At 37.7% G+C, this 13,626-nt stretch overlaps 1 protein-coding gene across 2 annotated transcripts; it reads left to right on the forward strand.

The window, feature by feature from the left end:
• Positions 1 to 3,377: 3,377 nt before the first annotated feature.
• suds3 (SDS3 homolog, SIN3A corepressor complex component) lies at positions 3,378 to 13,095 on the forward strand. 2 transcript variants are annotated; one of them, XM_084946777.1, is made up of 12 exons: positions 3,378 to 3,594; positions 5,193 to 5,262; positions 5,390 to 5,445; positions 6,042 to 6,113; positions 7,303 to 7,322; positions 7,456 to 7,612; positions 7,830 to 7,925; positions 8,042 to 8,103; positions 8,201 to 8,222; positions 8,434 to 8,539; positions 9,347 to 9,431; positions 12,214 to 13,095. In XM_084946777.1, the coding sequence occupies exons 1-12, from the start codon at positions 3,483 to 3,485 to the stop codon at positions 12,310 to 12,312; spliced, it is 957 nt and encodes a 318-aa protein (XP_084802903.1). In that variant the 5' UTR covers positions 3,378 to 3,482; the 3' UTR covers positions 12,313 to 13,095. The 2 variants fall into 2 exon arrangements, with proteins under 2 accessions (XP_084802903.1, XP_084802905.1); XM_084946779.1 differs by lacking the exon at positions 3,378 to 3,594 and adding an exon at positions 4,147 to 4,376.
• Positions 13,096 to 13,626: the final 531 nt, after the last annotated feature.

Genomic DNA, 13,626 nt, shown 5'->3' on the forward strand with positions numbered 1-13,626 from the left:
ATTTTCCACATAATATATATCTGACTGATTGTTTTGCGTGTACTTTATGCTCAGTTGTTTTGTCCGAATTCAATACAATTTTTTTAAGTATGAATCATTCTTACAGTGGCGCAGCATTCAAAAATAAAGATATTAATAAAGATATTATTAAAAGTGAACGACCAACAATCCTTTACCCAATTTCCTTTGCAAATCATTAAAGATGCATGGACTGAGTCATCCCGATTCTGTTGCAACTTCAGAGATGGCAAGCCAGCTAGTCTGCTAAATATGCTCAGTACGATGATGCCACCTGCTGTTGTACTTTGGAAGTTTAACTGTAAAATTATTGAGTTTATTCTGCATCAGGGCCGTTTCCAGGAGTTTTTGCAATAGGATGACCGGGGGAGCGGGAGACCAATGAAAACCAGTGGGGGAGTAAGATGGGGCACAGGAAACCACAATATTTGATCCGAAACGAATACCGCGTATTCACTAGCAAGGACCTCAACCTCGGATGCAAATGAAGAATATTTGCTGATAATGATTACTGGCTCCTGGCCTAACAGATTCCACTGATACCTTTTGGATGACAAACAGAGGAAAAATGGGGAGGGAGGGTGCGGCATGGAAATAAGGACATGTGTAGGCATAGATGTAAGGTGAGGAGAATGTGTGGATTGTAGTTTCACTCCTTAATATGATAATAAAAATGAACTCAAGTATTATCATTTTCAGGCTTATCCAGACCTGTTTCCTAATACAGACATTATGCCAGAAGTGGCACTTAAGAGTATAAAAATCTAGATCTGTTTAAATTAATTCCATTCTACTGAATAGCTGTTTTGTAATGTGGAGAAACAAGTATTCAGACCATCAATAAAAAAGTTGTATTCTTACTTATTTTCCCCAATAAATCAAAAGTTTTACTTTTGATTGTTTAAAAGGAACAGTGCATGTTAATGGACATCATATAGACATATAAAATGTAGACATGCCAGATTTTTTGACCCAAAACTACTAATTTACATCATTACTACTTGGGCAGGTAACATGAAACCATTAAAAATATAGTAAAAATACAAACAGACCTGAAAACACAGATTGTCAAACAATACATCATGTTAAGTTAAAAGCAATCACAGATGTGGTTTGCCATCAGCCATTGCTTGAGTTATGCCCTAAACATAGGATCTTTACAGTGTCTCTTTGTTGTAACTGGTAAACTATTTAAACATTTCTCTTTTCTCTTCTAGAAATGCGAAGTGCCTTTCTCTTCTAGAGGTAGGCCTAGTAACACTCCCAACATCAATTCTTTGTTAATAAATTCATTTTAAGGCAGAATTAATTTAATTAATGTAAATGTATTTAGCATTACTGCCTATTAGTGCAAGCAAAAGTGCTTGCAGAATCATATGCTTTGTAACACTCATTCACAATTAATAATTTATTACCGTGTCACTTTGGTGTTGATTAATTAATCATATTCTGCTGGGTTTATGTTTAGAAATCTGAAAATATAATAACTAACTCAAGCTTTAAAATACATTTTATGGATTAAAAAATACACTATATGTATAAAAGTATTTGGGCACACCTCCTAATTGTTCTTAATTCAGATGATTTCAGTCCCATAGCCACAGGTGCACAAAACTCAAGCAGCCACACTGAGTGCACACAATGGCACAGCCTGCCTTTACAAATATTTGTGAAAGAATGGGTCATTCAGTAAATTTGAGCATGCCTCTGTGGGAAGTCCATTTGTGAATTTTCTTCCATTCATTTATACCACTAAATGGTGTTGTTGCAAAGCCACACTAGCCACAGTAACTCAGCCACACAGTGGTACACCATGTAAAGGTTACAAAGCAGGGTCACAAAGTGCTGAGGCACAGAGTTGCAACTGTCCCTTAGTATTAAAATCAAAACTGTGCATCAGGAATTTCGTGGTATGGATTTCCATGGCCACTTACCTCCTGCAGGTGCAGGTGGCCCAGTATTTTTGTCCATATAATGTATCATATTTGAATTCAAAATATACTGGAGTAGAACGTCTCATGCTTTGATAAAGTTAAGTACCAAAGTGCATTACTGAAGTGCAAGCTGTCTTCGTGTAGAACTGGGCATTATATGATTAACAGTATTCTCGTCCACTGGCATCACTGGGGTCAAACTATCACTTTTTATGTCTGTCCAAGTACAACACTGAAGACACCACCTGATAAATTTGCTGTTAAAATGATAACATTTCACCAATTATTTGACAGAATTATTTCACTAATTTAGTCAAATTCATATCTAATGACCAAAATAATGCCAAAATGATACCAAAATTAAGGATGTAAATGTCAACGTTAACCAAAAAAACAAATTTCCATAGACTGTCAATGAAAGATCGTTACTGAGCATATTCTGCTCATATAAAGTAAACTGCATTTTCCTAAAGTTTAGGTTTTCAACATAATACACTAAATACACCAAAAAAGGTTAATAGTAAACCATACGTTTTTGTTTCTTTGAATGCTTTTGTGATTTTTTTTTGTTTTGTTTTATCTGTTTATTTTTTTTAAAATAAAGCATACTAAATCTGCCTTTTTAAAGGTTTTGCATACTTGATTTTTTCCCCCCAGCTTAAGCAGTTGTAAAAATTCGAGATTGTTTTGTTTTTTCTTCAGCTGTCCGTAGATTTTCTGTAAAATTACTATAGAAACACAAACACATTTTGTAGTTCTTTTGGTCACTACTGTTTGAAAATGTTTCTGAGTTAATGTGTGAACACTGGGGCGGGGAAGAGGCAGCTGGCAGGGATCAGCAGGGGCATCAATGAAAAAAACTGGCGTTCACCAATCACCTTCCGATGCTAATCTTTAGAGCAGCGGTCCCCAACCTTTTTTGCGCCACGGACCGGTTTATGCCCGACAATATTTTCACGGACCGGCCTTTAAGGTGTCGCGGATAAATACAACAAAATAAAACTAGTACCGGTACCGAAAAAAAGAAGATTTATTCATAACACACGTGAAAAGACCCAGGAAAACCGAGTTAACGATCAAAACGATAACAAAATAACGCTGAAAACCGATAAAAACCCTGAAAACTATACATTTCACGCCTGAGCCTCAACTCTCGCGGCCGGTCCGAGGCCCGGGGGTTGGGGACCGCTGCTTTAGAGTAGTGAAAAAAAACAAAGAAACTTATTAACTATCCAAATGTGATAGGAAATGTGCCTGTTTAGATGTTTTACCATATATTTCAAATCACTCATAGAAAACTTGGCCTCTATTAATTAGCGGTGACTGTTTCAAAGTTTTTGTGCTAGTTCTATTAAAAATTGCGATTAAATGTTTTATACGATTCGTTTATTATCGAAATTCTACCCAGGCGTATTCTTGGACAGCTTGACACCCGGGGGTCCTACCAGTTGTAGGCGCTCTTCCAAGCAAGCTGCAAAACACAAATCGATTGTTTATTTTGTGTTTGTTTACATTTTTCGGAGCGCATAAATGACTTCGACTTTGCTGTCGCCCATGGTGGATTATTACAATGATGAAGAAGAACTCGATAGCGTGGATGACGACGACGATCGGAGTTTCAGGGGGAGAGACTCGGAAGAAGGTAACGTTTTCAACAATATCTTCCCCGATTGTCGGGCTCTGTCTAGTTGTTGGAAAAAACGGAAATGCGCGCTTTATTGTATGAATTTGGATGTGTTTTCTTAAAATGCAGCATTTAAGTCGTTTTCCCCCTTCCAGTGGAAACCGTTTGTCCATGTAGCGTAGTATGCGCAAGTACAAACCAAGTTAAAATGTATTTCTCGCTCCCAAAACTGGAAAGCTACTTCAATGCAGCCACACGTTACTTAGTTAGCTTTCTAGCTACGTTTAGGTACACAGTACCACGAGCAAAGAGTCTGCCTGGTGTGGTACTGTCTCAGAAGTGTGTGATTTAAGCTCAGTAAGCAAAGCAAACCGTTCGGTTTTTTCAGAGTTGGCAGCAAGTCGAGCGAAAGCAATAATCATTGATAAACACGCTAAGATTGCTAGCATTAATTTTTAGCGTTATACACAAGAGCATGAAAACCGCAACGAAAACACCACTGACCACAGTGCCTTGACGTACACGTGCGCTTAAAACAGTGCTCCCGAAGCACAGCTATAATTTTCAACTATTCGTTTTTTTTTTTCTTAAAAAAAAATTTATGGCAGTCCAAACGTTAATTAGCCAACTTGCTACGTAACGTTAGCTCCGGGCATTGACAGGTCGGCAGGAAGGCAAGCGAAATCCTGCGTGCTGTGTCCACTGCTCTGCCCTTTTCACACACTTCACTGAGACAGAACGGATTGCAGGGAAAGGGAAAGAAAGACCGGATCAGAGGAAGGCGATGACAACACTGCAAGGTTAGCCAATTCCCTGTCATTGACCTCCAAAGCGAACAGCTGGACTTATTTTTCCTCTCCTCTCCGGATATGTTCTTCTAAGCCTAACTACGTAAGCTAGAGTCGGGTTACACTCTTTATCAGCAGGCGCGGCTAACTTATGCTAGCACATTAATGCTAGCCGAAAATGAAAGGTGCTGTGTCAGCTTGAATACAGAGAGGGGCCTTAGTCTTTGCTCGTCTTGACGTTTCAACGTAAAGCCGGTGAATTTTTTTCGTCAGACATATGTGGTTATAACTTGGTTCCCGAGCTTCTGACATCAAACCAGGTTTGGTGAAACATGCTGGCGTTGTTTCGAGAGAGTTGCTGTTGGATTGACAGCACTACCAAGTTAGCCGGGATCTGTACTGGTAATTACACCTTGCGAAAAGTGCTTAAAAATATAGATCATCACTCTTTCTATAAATGTCATCGAGAGAAAAAGGCCAAGGGCAGTTACGCAGATGTACCCACTTTAGTTTGGTTTAGCTGAGCGTTTTCTGCGGTCGATTCAAGAATACGTAGAGGTATCAGCTGTTATCCTGGCATACGTGGATTTCCCACTGTCTACATTATCAACCCCAGGGCATTCCCAAGCAGGGTGTAGACCATTACTTCATCTGTGCCACGCACGTACTTTCATCTGCAGATATCTCTGCCATCTGTGCATCAAGGTTGTTTTTGAAAACTTATGCCTGTAAACATTCCTGATATGATCACATGTGAAGTATTTGGGGAAAAAATGTTTTTAAATTTTAGCTGAGAAAATCCTTTCTTTTTTCTTCTTGATTTTCCAGACACTGAGGATGCCAGTGAAACTGATCTTGCCAAACATGACGAAGATGACTATGTGGAAATTAAGGAGCAGTAAGTTTCTTGCCAACTGTGGATCAGCAGCTCTAACCTTTCACTGAAAATCATTTTTGGTGATGAAAGTTTTAAGTTACTGTGCTATTGTAAGGGGATTGGGACTTTAGCTTTTCTTTCATTGCAGAATGTATCAAGACAAACTGGCCTCTCTGAAAAGGCAGCTGCAGCAGTTACAAGAAGGTAATGATTTTGACTTATTTTCACATGAATGGAGGTGTCAGGAATTATCCATATTTGAAGGACTGCTGCCTTTTATTGTGTGGTACTGTGTGTGAGCATGAGGATTAATTTTGACTTGTCAAGGGCATAGCCAAAACCTTACTTATTAGTCATGGTGCTTAGTGGTTAGGAATTACATCATCAGGCAGAAGAGCAGTTTAAAAGTGCTCGCTTGTCATTGGCTAAAAAGATAAAACAGTGATGACAAATGGCCCTCTGCCATGAGCTCATTTTTATTGTTAAGACTGTCTGTTGTTTACTGATGCAAACTGCTTCTAAACTGCTGAGTGAGCTGTTTGAAAGTACTGTCAGCTATCCCAAAAGGCTTTTACTGCTCATGCTGATGATTGTAGAAACTGCAGAATGATAAGTTATGTTTTGCAAATCCAAAAGTAATTACAGTGTCAGTGTCTTCTAGTCTACCCTGTGGTTCAGTGTAAAAGGTGTGGCAAAAAAAAATAAAAATAGTAGTGGGTAGTCTACAATACTGGATGGTGTGTTTTCATGAGTGAACAACGCCCAGCATTAATATCTAAAACACATTTGTGTCTTTTCAGGCACACTGCAAGAGTATCAGAAGAGGATGAAGAAGTTGGACCAACAGTACAAAGAGAGACTTCGGAATGCAGGCAAGAACATGAAGTGCTTTACTTCTGATGCATCCATGCCAACCAATGTTGGGCACGCTGTTTAGATTTGGCTTGTTTATTCAGGGAAAAGCACAGGGCTACAGACGACTGTGTGTACCTGAAAATAAAAATAGCCGCTACCATGGATTTAAGAAGAGAAGTATGGGTAATGAAAGAATCAAGCCAATGTCTTGGTTGGACTTTTTAAACAGCAATTTTTCCCACACACTTAAATTGACCTTCCCATAAAGGCCTTCTTTTGAGGTGGTCTTCAGTATCATTAAGCTGCTTTGTAAGAATAATGGTAGTCTTTGTTCTGCTCTGGAGATCTGCTGTGAGCTGGATAATATAAACCTGCATCTACTGCAAACTGATCCTACGCTAGGCTTAAAAAGATGACAAGATATAGTTCCAGGTGGTGGAGTTGGAAGTTTTAGCCACATTATCAGAGACTCACTGAAGAGACAGCTGACGATATTGCTCAGTTACTTGTTCTAAAAGCTATATATGTATATATTTTAAGTTATTTGGTGGTTTACTTCACACAACATGTGTGCCTTCTTCCGCAGGGCTCCTTCTCACACCCACATGTCCCAAACACATAAATCCATGCGATGCACTTAACTGTATTGGGTGGAATGAAAGCGCACACTGTCTACTCATTTAAACTTACAGGATGCTGTTTTGTAAAAGACTGAGCTTCTTCACTCTGTTTCCAACCTGTCCTCTAACCATTTGGCTGCTTTAATTATATTGGATACTCTGCTTTTGTTGACTCCGTAGCTTGTCTTGTTTGTGATCAGCTTTCTCCTTTGCTTGCTGTGTGCCAGAATGGAATATACTTAGTTTTTTGCTGATCAAAATGAGTGTTTATTTAGTTAGGAATGCAGTGCCAAATGGCTCTGGTAGTACACTCATAATCACTGCAGTGGAGAGTAGTAAGTATGTAATTACCAATGATCAGTTAATTTCTAACGCTAAAATGACTAAAAGATAAACAGTCAGTGCCTTATTGTTCTCAGAGTTTTACTTGAACTTCAGTATTTTACTATAAGCTTCTGGTACTTTCTGCTCCTGTGATATAAGCATTCTCTTTTATGATTTTTGAGGGTAAATAAATTGAATTTAATGACACCGAACAACGGTTTTCTTCATGTGACCAGTTGTGCTTTATTTTTCCCATTTACAGATCTATTTCTCCAGCTTGAGGTAAGTACAGCAGTATCTCAGACGGTCTGACGCTAATGTAAAATCAAAATCAACCTTTTTTTTTTTTTTTTTGTACTTTTTGGACATACAAGCATACATTTCTTCTTGCTTTCTGGCTTTGTACCTTCTGCAGACAGAGCAGGTGGAGAGGAACTACATCAAGGAGAAAAAGGCAGCAGTGAAGGAGTTCGATGATAAAAAGGTTGAGCTAAAGGAAAACCTAATTGCAGAGCTGGAGGAGAAAAAGAAGATGATTGAGAACGAGAAATTAACAATGGAGCTGACAGGCGGTAAGGGAGCCAGAACAGGATTATTAATCAGGGACTTGCTCAGCAAAAGAGAGATGGGGTAAAAAAAAAAAGTATGTGGGTGGCTGTATTTTACTTCTTCCTACATATTTTAATATTAAGTCATCAAATGAAATCTGAATTTTCAGATACAGTTAAGATGCTGATCTCTATTCATCTATGCATCTGGAGCTCACACTCATATTTCTTCTATTCATAGACTCCATGGAGGTAAAGCCTATCATGACCCGGAAGCTGAGGAGACGGCCCAACGATCCAGTCCCAATACCAGACAAGCGGCGAAAACCTGCACCAGATATCCTTTGCATAAACTTGTGTGTATTTATTACTTGTAGAATTTGTTCTTGAGATACCTTAAAAAATGATTTTGTGTCTTAAAAAAACCAAAAAACTTTCTTTGACTCTTCAAACCTCAGCTAAATTATTTGCTAACAGATGAGCAGATAATGGAAGATTTAAGAACACTTAATAAGGTGAGTGCTTCTAAATTTCTAGATGTGATGTGTTTTTGGAAAGCAATATAACTCAGCAATTCCTTGTAATAAATCTTGTCAACCCTGCTTTTTACAGCTGAAATCACCAAAGCGACCAGGTATGATTGCACGTGCCTTCTACTAAGGATTTTTATAATGAACATTTATGTGTGTACTGAGTTACAGTACAAAATTAATACCTCTCAGACGAAGAGAGTAGCATTGGTCTTCTGCTAGGAGAAAGGGTCAATAAAATGCATCACAGTAATATTTTGTTTCTTACATGTATATTAGCAGGGGGATATTAATCGGGTGTTTCTCCCTCCCTAGTGTCTCCCTCATCTCCAGAACATGTCCCCTCTGCTCCCATGGAGAGCCCCACCCAGCGTTATGAGGCCCGCATCGAGGATGGGAAACTTTACTATGATAAAAGATGGTGAATTTCAAGTTTTAATCTGTGCATCTCTGACACGATAGCAATTCATACACAGCGTCGCCACTAGATGGCCACATTGTTATGCGTTGGATGTTAGCTCGAGCCTGTAAAGATATTTTACAACCACTGTGATAGCAGCCTCATTTTTTTCTGCGCTACAGAAAGAGAGATTGCTTAGGAGCTACTGAATACTATGCTTAAAGGCACTGTTAAAAATGCATATTTGTAGAATATGTCTGCACAAGAACCAGCAACGCACTCCCTGCTGTTATGCCAAAATAAGAGTGAAAATCCCCGAATAGACACAGCCCTCCCTTGCCCTTCTATTTCAGAGCTGAGTTGTGAATCAGACACGTCAGAGCATAAGGTCATTTGAAGATGGGTAAAAATAATAGATTTCTGTCCTATTAGCCGCTCATATAGACAAAGTAATTTGAGAAGACAGAGCTATGTGCACTTTTCTTTCAAGGCAAAGTCTCATTTATTGATGGCTAAAGAAGATGCCACCACTGGAAAGCCTTCTCAAAAAGCCACAGGGAGGCACATGCGTCATTATTCTTCAGTGGGCCCTTAATAATGAAGTACCTTCTGTCAGTCTCTTCCTCTAGGTTTGTTCTGTCCTCTATAAGGTTGGAGCTATTAAAAAATAACAGACTTTTTGTTTTGATTTTTCATTCCAATTATCTACTTAGTGCCTTCTCAGGAGTAATGTGGTTTATTCAGCTGGGTAAAATTATTCATAATGAACTTCCCTCCAGTCTGCACTTGTTTGTTTGATGTTTAGTCTGTGTGTGTTTATGCTGACAGGTACCACAAGAGTCAGGCCATCTACCTGGAGTCAAAAGACAACACAAAGATCAGCTGTGTCATCAGCACAGTAGGAACCAATGAGGTGGGTTTTAGTTCTCATTCCAAGCATCAGCATCTCATCCAATTGCGTACAGAACTGTATAATTAATTAAGATTGAAGTATTTTGTGTATATAGTCTTTAAAAAAAAAATTGTCATTCCTATAAGATGACCAGACAAGAAGACCATAAGCATTGTCCTTCCCAATAAGATAGTCTCTCTAGTCAAAGCTCGACATCGTATGTTTCTCCGTGGCATAGCGCTCAATTGTTTTCCAAAAAAACATTAAAAAGACATCAGCAAGACACACTGTTGCACGGGGCAACATATTCCATCATTACCAGACTCTATGCCACATGTACTATCCTGCTGCTGTGAATAGTCACCAGAGCACTAAATGTTTATTGATAAACAGCTGAAAATAGTCTCTGAGTATACAATTCTGTTTGAGGAACATCTGCTAAAAAGTATGGTGCCCAGCTGTTTTAGGATATTAGAAAACAATTTGGGAGGGAAAAAAACAAAGGAAAAATCAAAATGACATTTGAGACCAATTGTGCAGCAGTTGTACTTCTGGGTTTCCACAAGCACATTACAAGCTTGAAAATGCCTTGCTTTTTTCTTTCTTTCTTTCTTTTTAAGTTAATATATTGTATTGATATCTGATAGGACTTCTGATAGCTTTTACAATTTACTAAAACAACAATAACACATCCTCACATAAGAAAAATGGTACACCCTCTATTAATTCTAAGCTTTTTAAATACAGAGACATTATAAAACTTATGACTCCCTTTCCAGGTTTTAAAAGTTAGATGAACAAAACAGGAATGTTGAACAATTTCATTATTTATTTAACAAAAATAAAAACGCACACCCCATGATTTACCGTCTTTTAGCAGCAGTGACTTTAAAGGTATAGTAAGTAATTTTTTTGTGATTATTTAAGAGAAAAAACAATGTTGTAATAATAAATGTCCATTGATGAGTGTGTAATTGCACTTTTCAAGAAATTAATAATCTCACAAAATACATAGGGGCATACCCTGGTTTGTGAAAGTCACCATGGAAGTTACTGCCCACCCATATGGAAAAGAAATAGTAAAAACTTATAAAAGACTTGCATAAGATGTGGCCTACTTCATATAGTGAATCATGTAAGGCTTATATGATTTACTCATGAAAGTGGCCACTTTCTCATTACTTTCATATATTGTTTTAGTAAGTATCCAAAACATACGAGTTTCATTTATATAATTTTTCTAGGGATCTTATATCTGTTTTCACTCTTGTATGCTTTTCATACAAGTTTCACACAAGACAGATACAAACTTTATAAGATTCATATATATATCTTTTCCATATGGGCAGTTCCATTTTTATGTATGTGGGTTGAGACCAGCTACATACATAGTTAGTCTTATAAATTCCTTATAAATTAAAGATCACAAACAAGTCTTCCAAACTGTACATGGCCATTAAAATTTCTACATGCATCCTTTTGTCATCTCTTTCTCATTATGCCTTTCTCCTCCCTCATTTCCACCTAATCCTCTTCCTCCACAACTCAGCCCTCATCTCCTGAACTGAAGGCAGGGAGCTAACACACTAAAATGTGCATAAATTAGCTTATTGTCACAGTTTCTTATTGTCAGCAGATTACATATGCGACCCTCTGGACAGCTGACTATGAGCTGGCTAAACAACAACAGCTGGTTGTAACCTAACATTTTGACAGCTAATGTCAGGCTTGAGTGTACTTAAAAAAAAAATAAAAATAAAATCGCACTTTCACTCTGGTAAAAAGTTTGATTATGTTCTCACATTGTATGAAGGTTTATTTTCCAAAAATATTAGATTCAGAGAAATTTTTTTTTTACTAATGCCGGGTAACAGCAGCTAATGTGCGTGAATGCTCACGCCATAGATTTCCAGCAGTATAAATCAGACTTTAAAGCCAGAATTCAGTTGAATGAAATCTACTGACATCAAGTGGTTAGACAGCTCTCTTAAGGTCCCGCCACAGCATTTTAATCAACTTGACGTCTGGAGTCTTAAAAAGAATCAAGGTGTTGCAATGGCCATTCAGTCGTGCTCAGAGGAGTTTATGGTTGACACAATGCCTGTAAGGTGCTCAAGTCCTGTAGGTTCAAAACAAACCCAAATCAAGCCTCTCTGTAGTTCTTGGGGTTTTGGCAGTTTGTCTGAGCACTGTATGGTGGCCTCAGGGTGAATTTGCTAGAACATCTACATTGGAAAAACTGTTAACTGCTTTGTACTTGTGAATAATCTTTCTCATTGTAGAATAATGAACTTCACTTTGTTTGGAAATTGCCTTTTAACTCAGGCAAATGTTACAACTCACTACGGTTTTACCTTTTCAGCTAACCTTTCCTTTATGTTTATTAATAACGATAGACAAAGTTATTCATTACTGATTTTTGAATGAGGGTAACTTCTCCCTCTGGTATAGCCTACATTATTTGTTGTCATGCTTGATGTCTTTGTGCAGCTCCCTTTTTCTGTTTGTGCCATACATTATGCATTATGATGGGTGAATACCATTACATTAATGAAGTGCAACATTAAAGTTTTGCTTGAGTAGTTGAATGAAAACGGATATCATCAACTGTTTCATTGCACAGATTTGACTCATTTTTTTTGATTCGCAAAACAAAATTTATTCAAATGGAAGGAAAACTGTTCATTTTTAATGTTAAATGTGAATTTATTCATGAGGAACTTTTCCAGCTTCCTTTTAATGTGCACATGCAGAAGAAAGCAGTTTGGCTGTATTGAGGGTTTCTTCTGTGTGTGATTTCCAGATTTGGGTGAGAAAAACAAGCGACAGCACAAAGATGAGGATCTACCTGGGGCAGCTGCAGAGGGGAGCGTTTGTCATTCGTCGGCGGTCGGCTGCGTGAAACATTACCACACCCAATCCCATCTGTGCGTTTACCCATCCATCCAGCCAGTGGCTCATTCATCCAGTTTTGGAGTCTAACATGTGGCCTCACATTCATATTTCATTATCTTATATACACTACCCCCTAAAACACAAATATACACAGACAAGGTCTTCTGTGGCTATGAATATCTCATCCAGTTTTTTCCCCTCATTAACCAAATGCTACTGTAGTGAACATGGCCAGATATCCAACTGTTTTCCAGCCTTATATTTGTCACTATGTGGCATGCATGTAAAACTGGTTTGTGGTCACAAAGATGACTTGTTTTGATTACAGATCTTTCCAAAGCAATCTTATTTACATTTATCATTAAGTTATTAAGTAGTTCTCAAACAGCCTGATTTGAATAACAGAAAAACTAGCGATGTGTGACCGATCAAGTACTGGAGGGAAAGAAAAAAACTATACAACCGAGGAACTGCTTCAGGTTGAACTGAATATAGAAATCCCTCAACTAAAATTACAGTTACTTTATACAGGAAGCAATGCCATTTTCAAGAATATGCCTTTTTTTTCAGTATCATTATGAAGTAAAAGTTTCTTCCTATGCTGATCTGATGATTTTTTTTTTTTTTTTTTTTTTTCATTTTTTTGTAATTTGTTATTTGAGAAATGTTTTTTGTGACATGACCTTCTCCATATGTGAAACTCCTGGATTAGTTTACCAGTATTTGCATGTGGAGCATTATGTTGTGATTTGTACTGTATTCCATTCTATTAAAGATGTTTTCTGCTTAATTTCTAGCTTCAGTTTTATTGTTTTTTGTTTTTTTTAACTTGAATATGAAAAGCACCAAACCACAGTTGACAATCTAGAAAACACAAAAACCATTATTTATGGGTATTTAAGACACTTGAATAACACATAGGCCTGTATTTACTGCTGGCATATAAATTAATGACTTGTTAGTTTGGTGTCGCTTCAAACAACTGAAAGTAGCGGTTCTTGGTATGATTTGAGTACTGGCCCTCATCATGAACTGGGAGCCTCTGGCTTTTGGGCTATATTTATTTTGAGAGAAATGTTCAGGTGATTATTTTGTACAGGGACCTCATTGCTGTTATTTATGCAGAGACTAGTTCTTATATAGTACTTTTCTAATGCAGCATGTCTCTTTCACACATACATTCAGAGAAGCAATTTTTCCTGCGTCTTAAGCGCTTTCTAACATTCACAAGCATTCACATTGTAAAAAAGCATCAGTATTTTCCCCAGGGATACTTTAAGAGACTTGGTAGACTTCCAGCCTTCTGACTAGCAGATGACCT

Source organism: Perissodus microlepis, chromosome 12 (assembly GCF_051167445.1).
Source record: "Perissodus microlepis isolate ML-2025 ecotype Zambia chromosome 12, ASM5116744v1, whole genome shotgun sequence".
In the NCBI taxonomy this organism is placed as follows: domain Eukaryota; kingdom Metazoa; phylum Chordata; class Actinopteri; order Cichliformes; family Cichlidae; genus Perissodus; species Perissodus microlepis.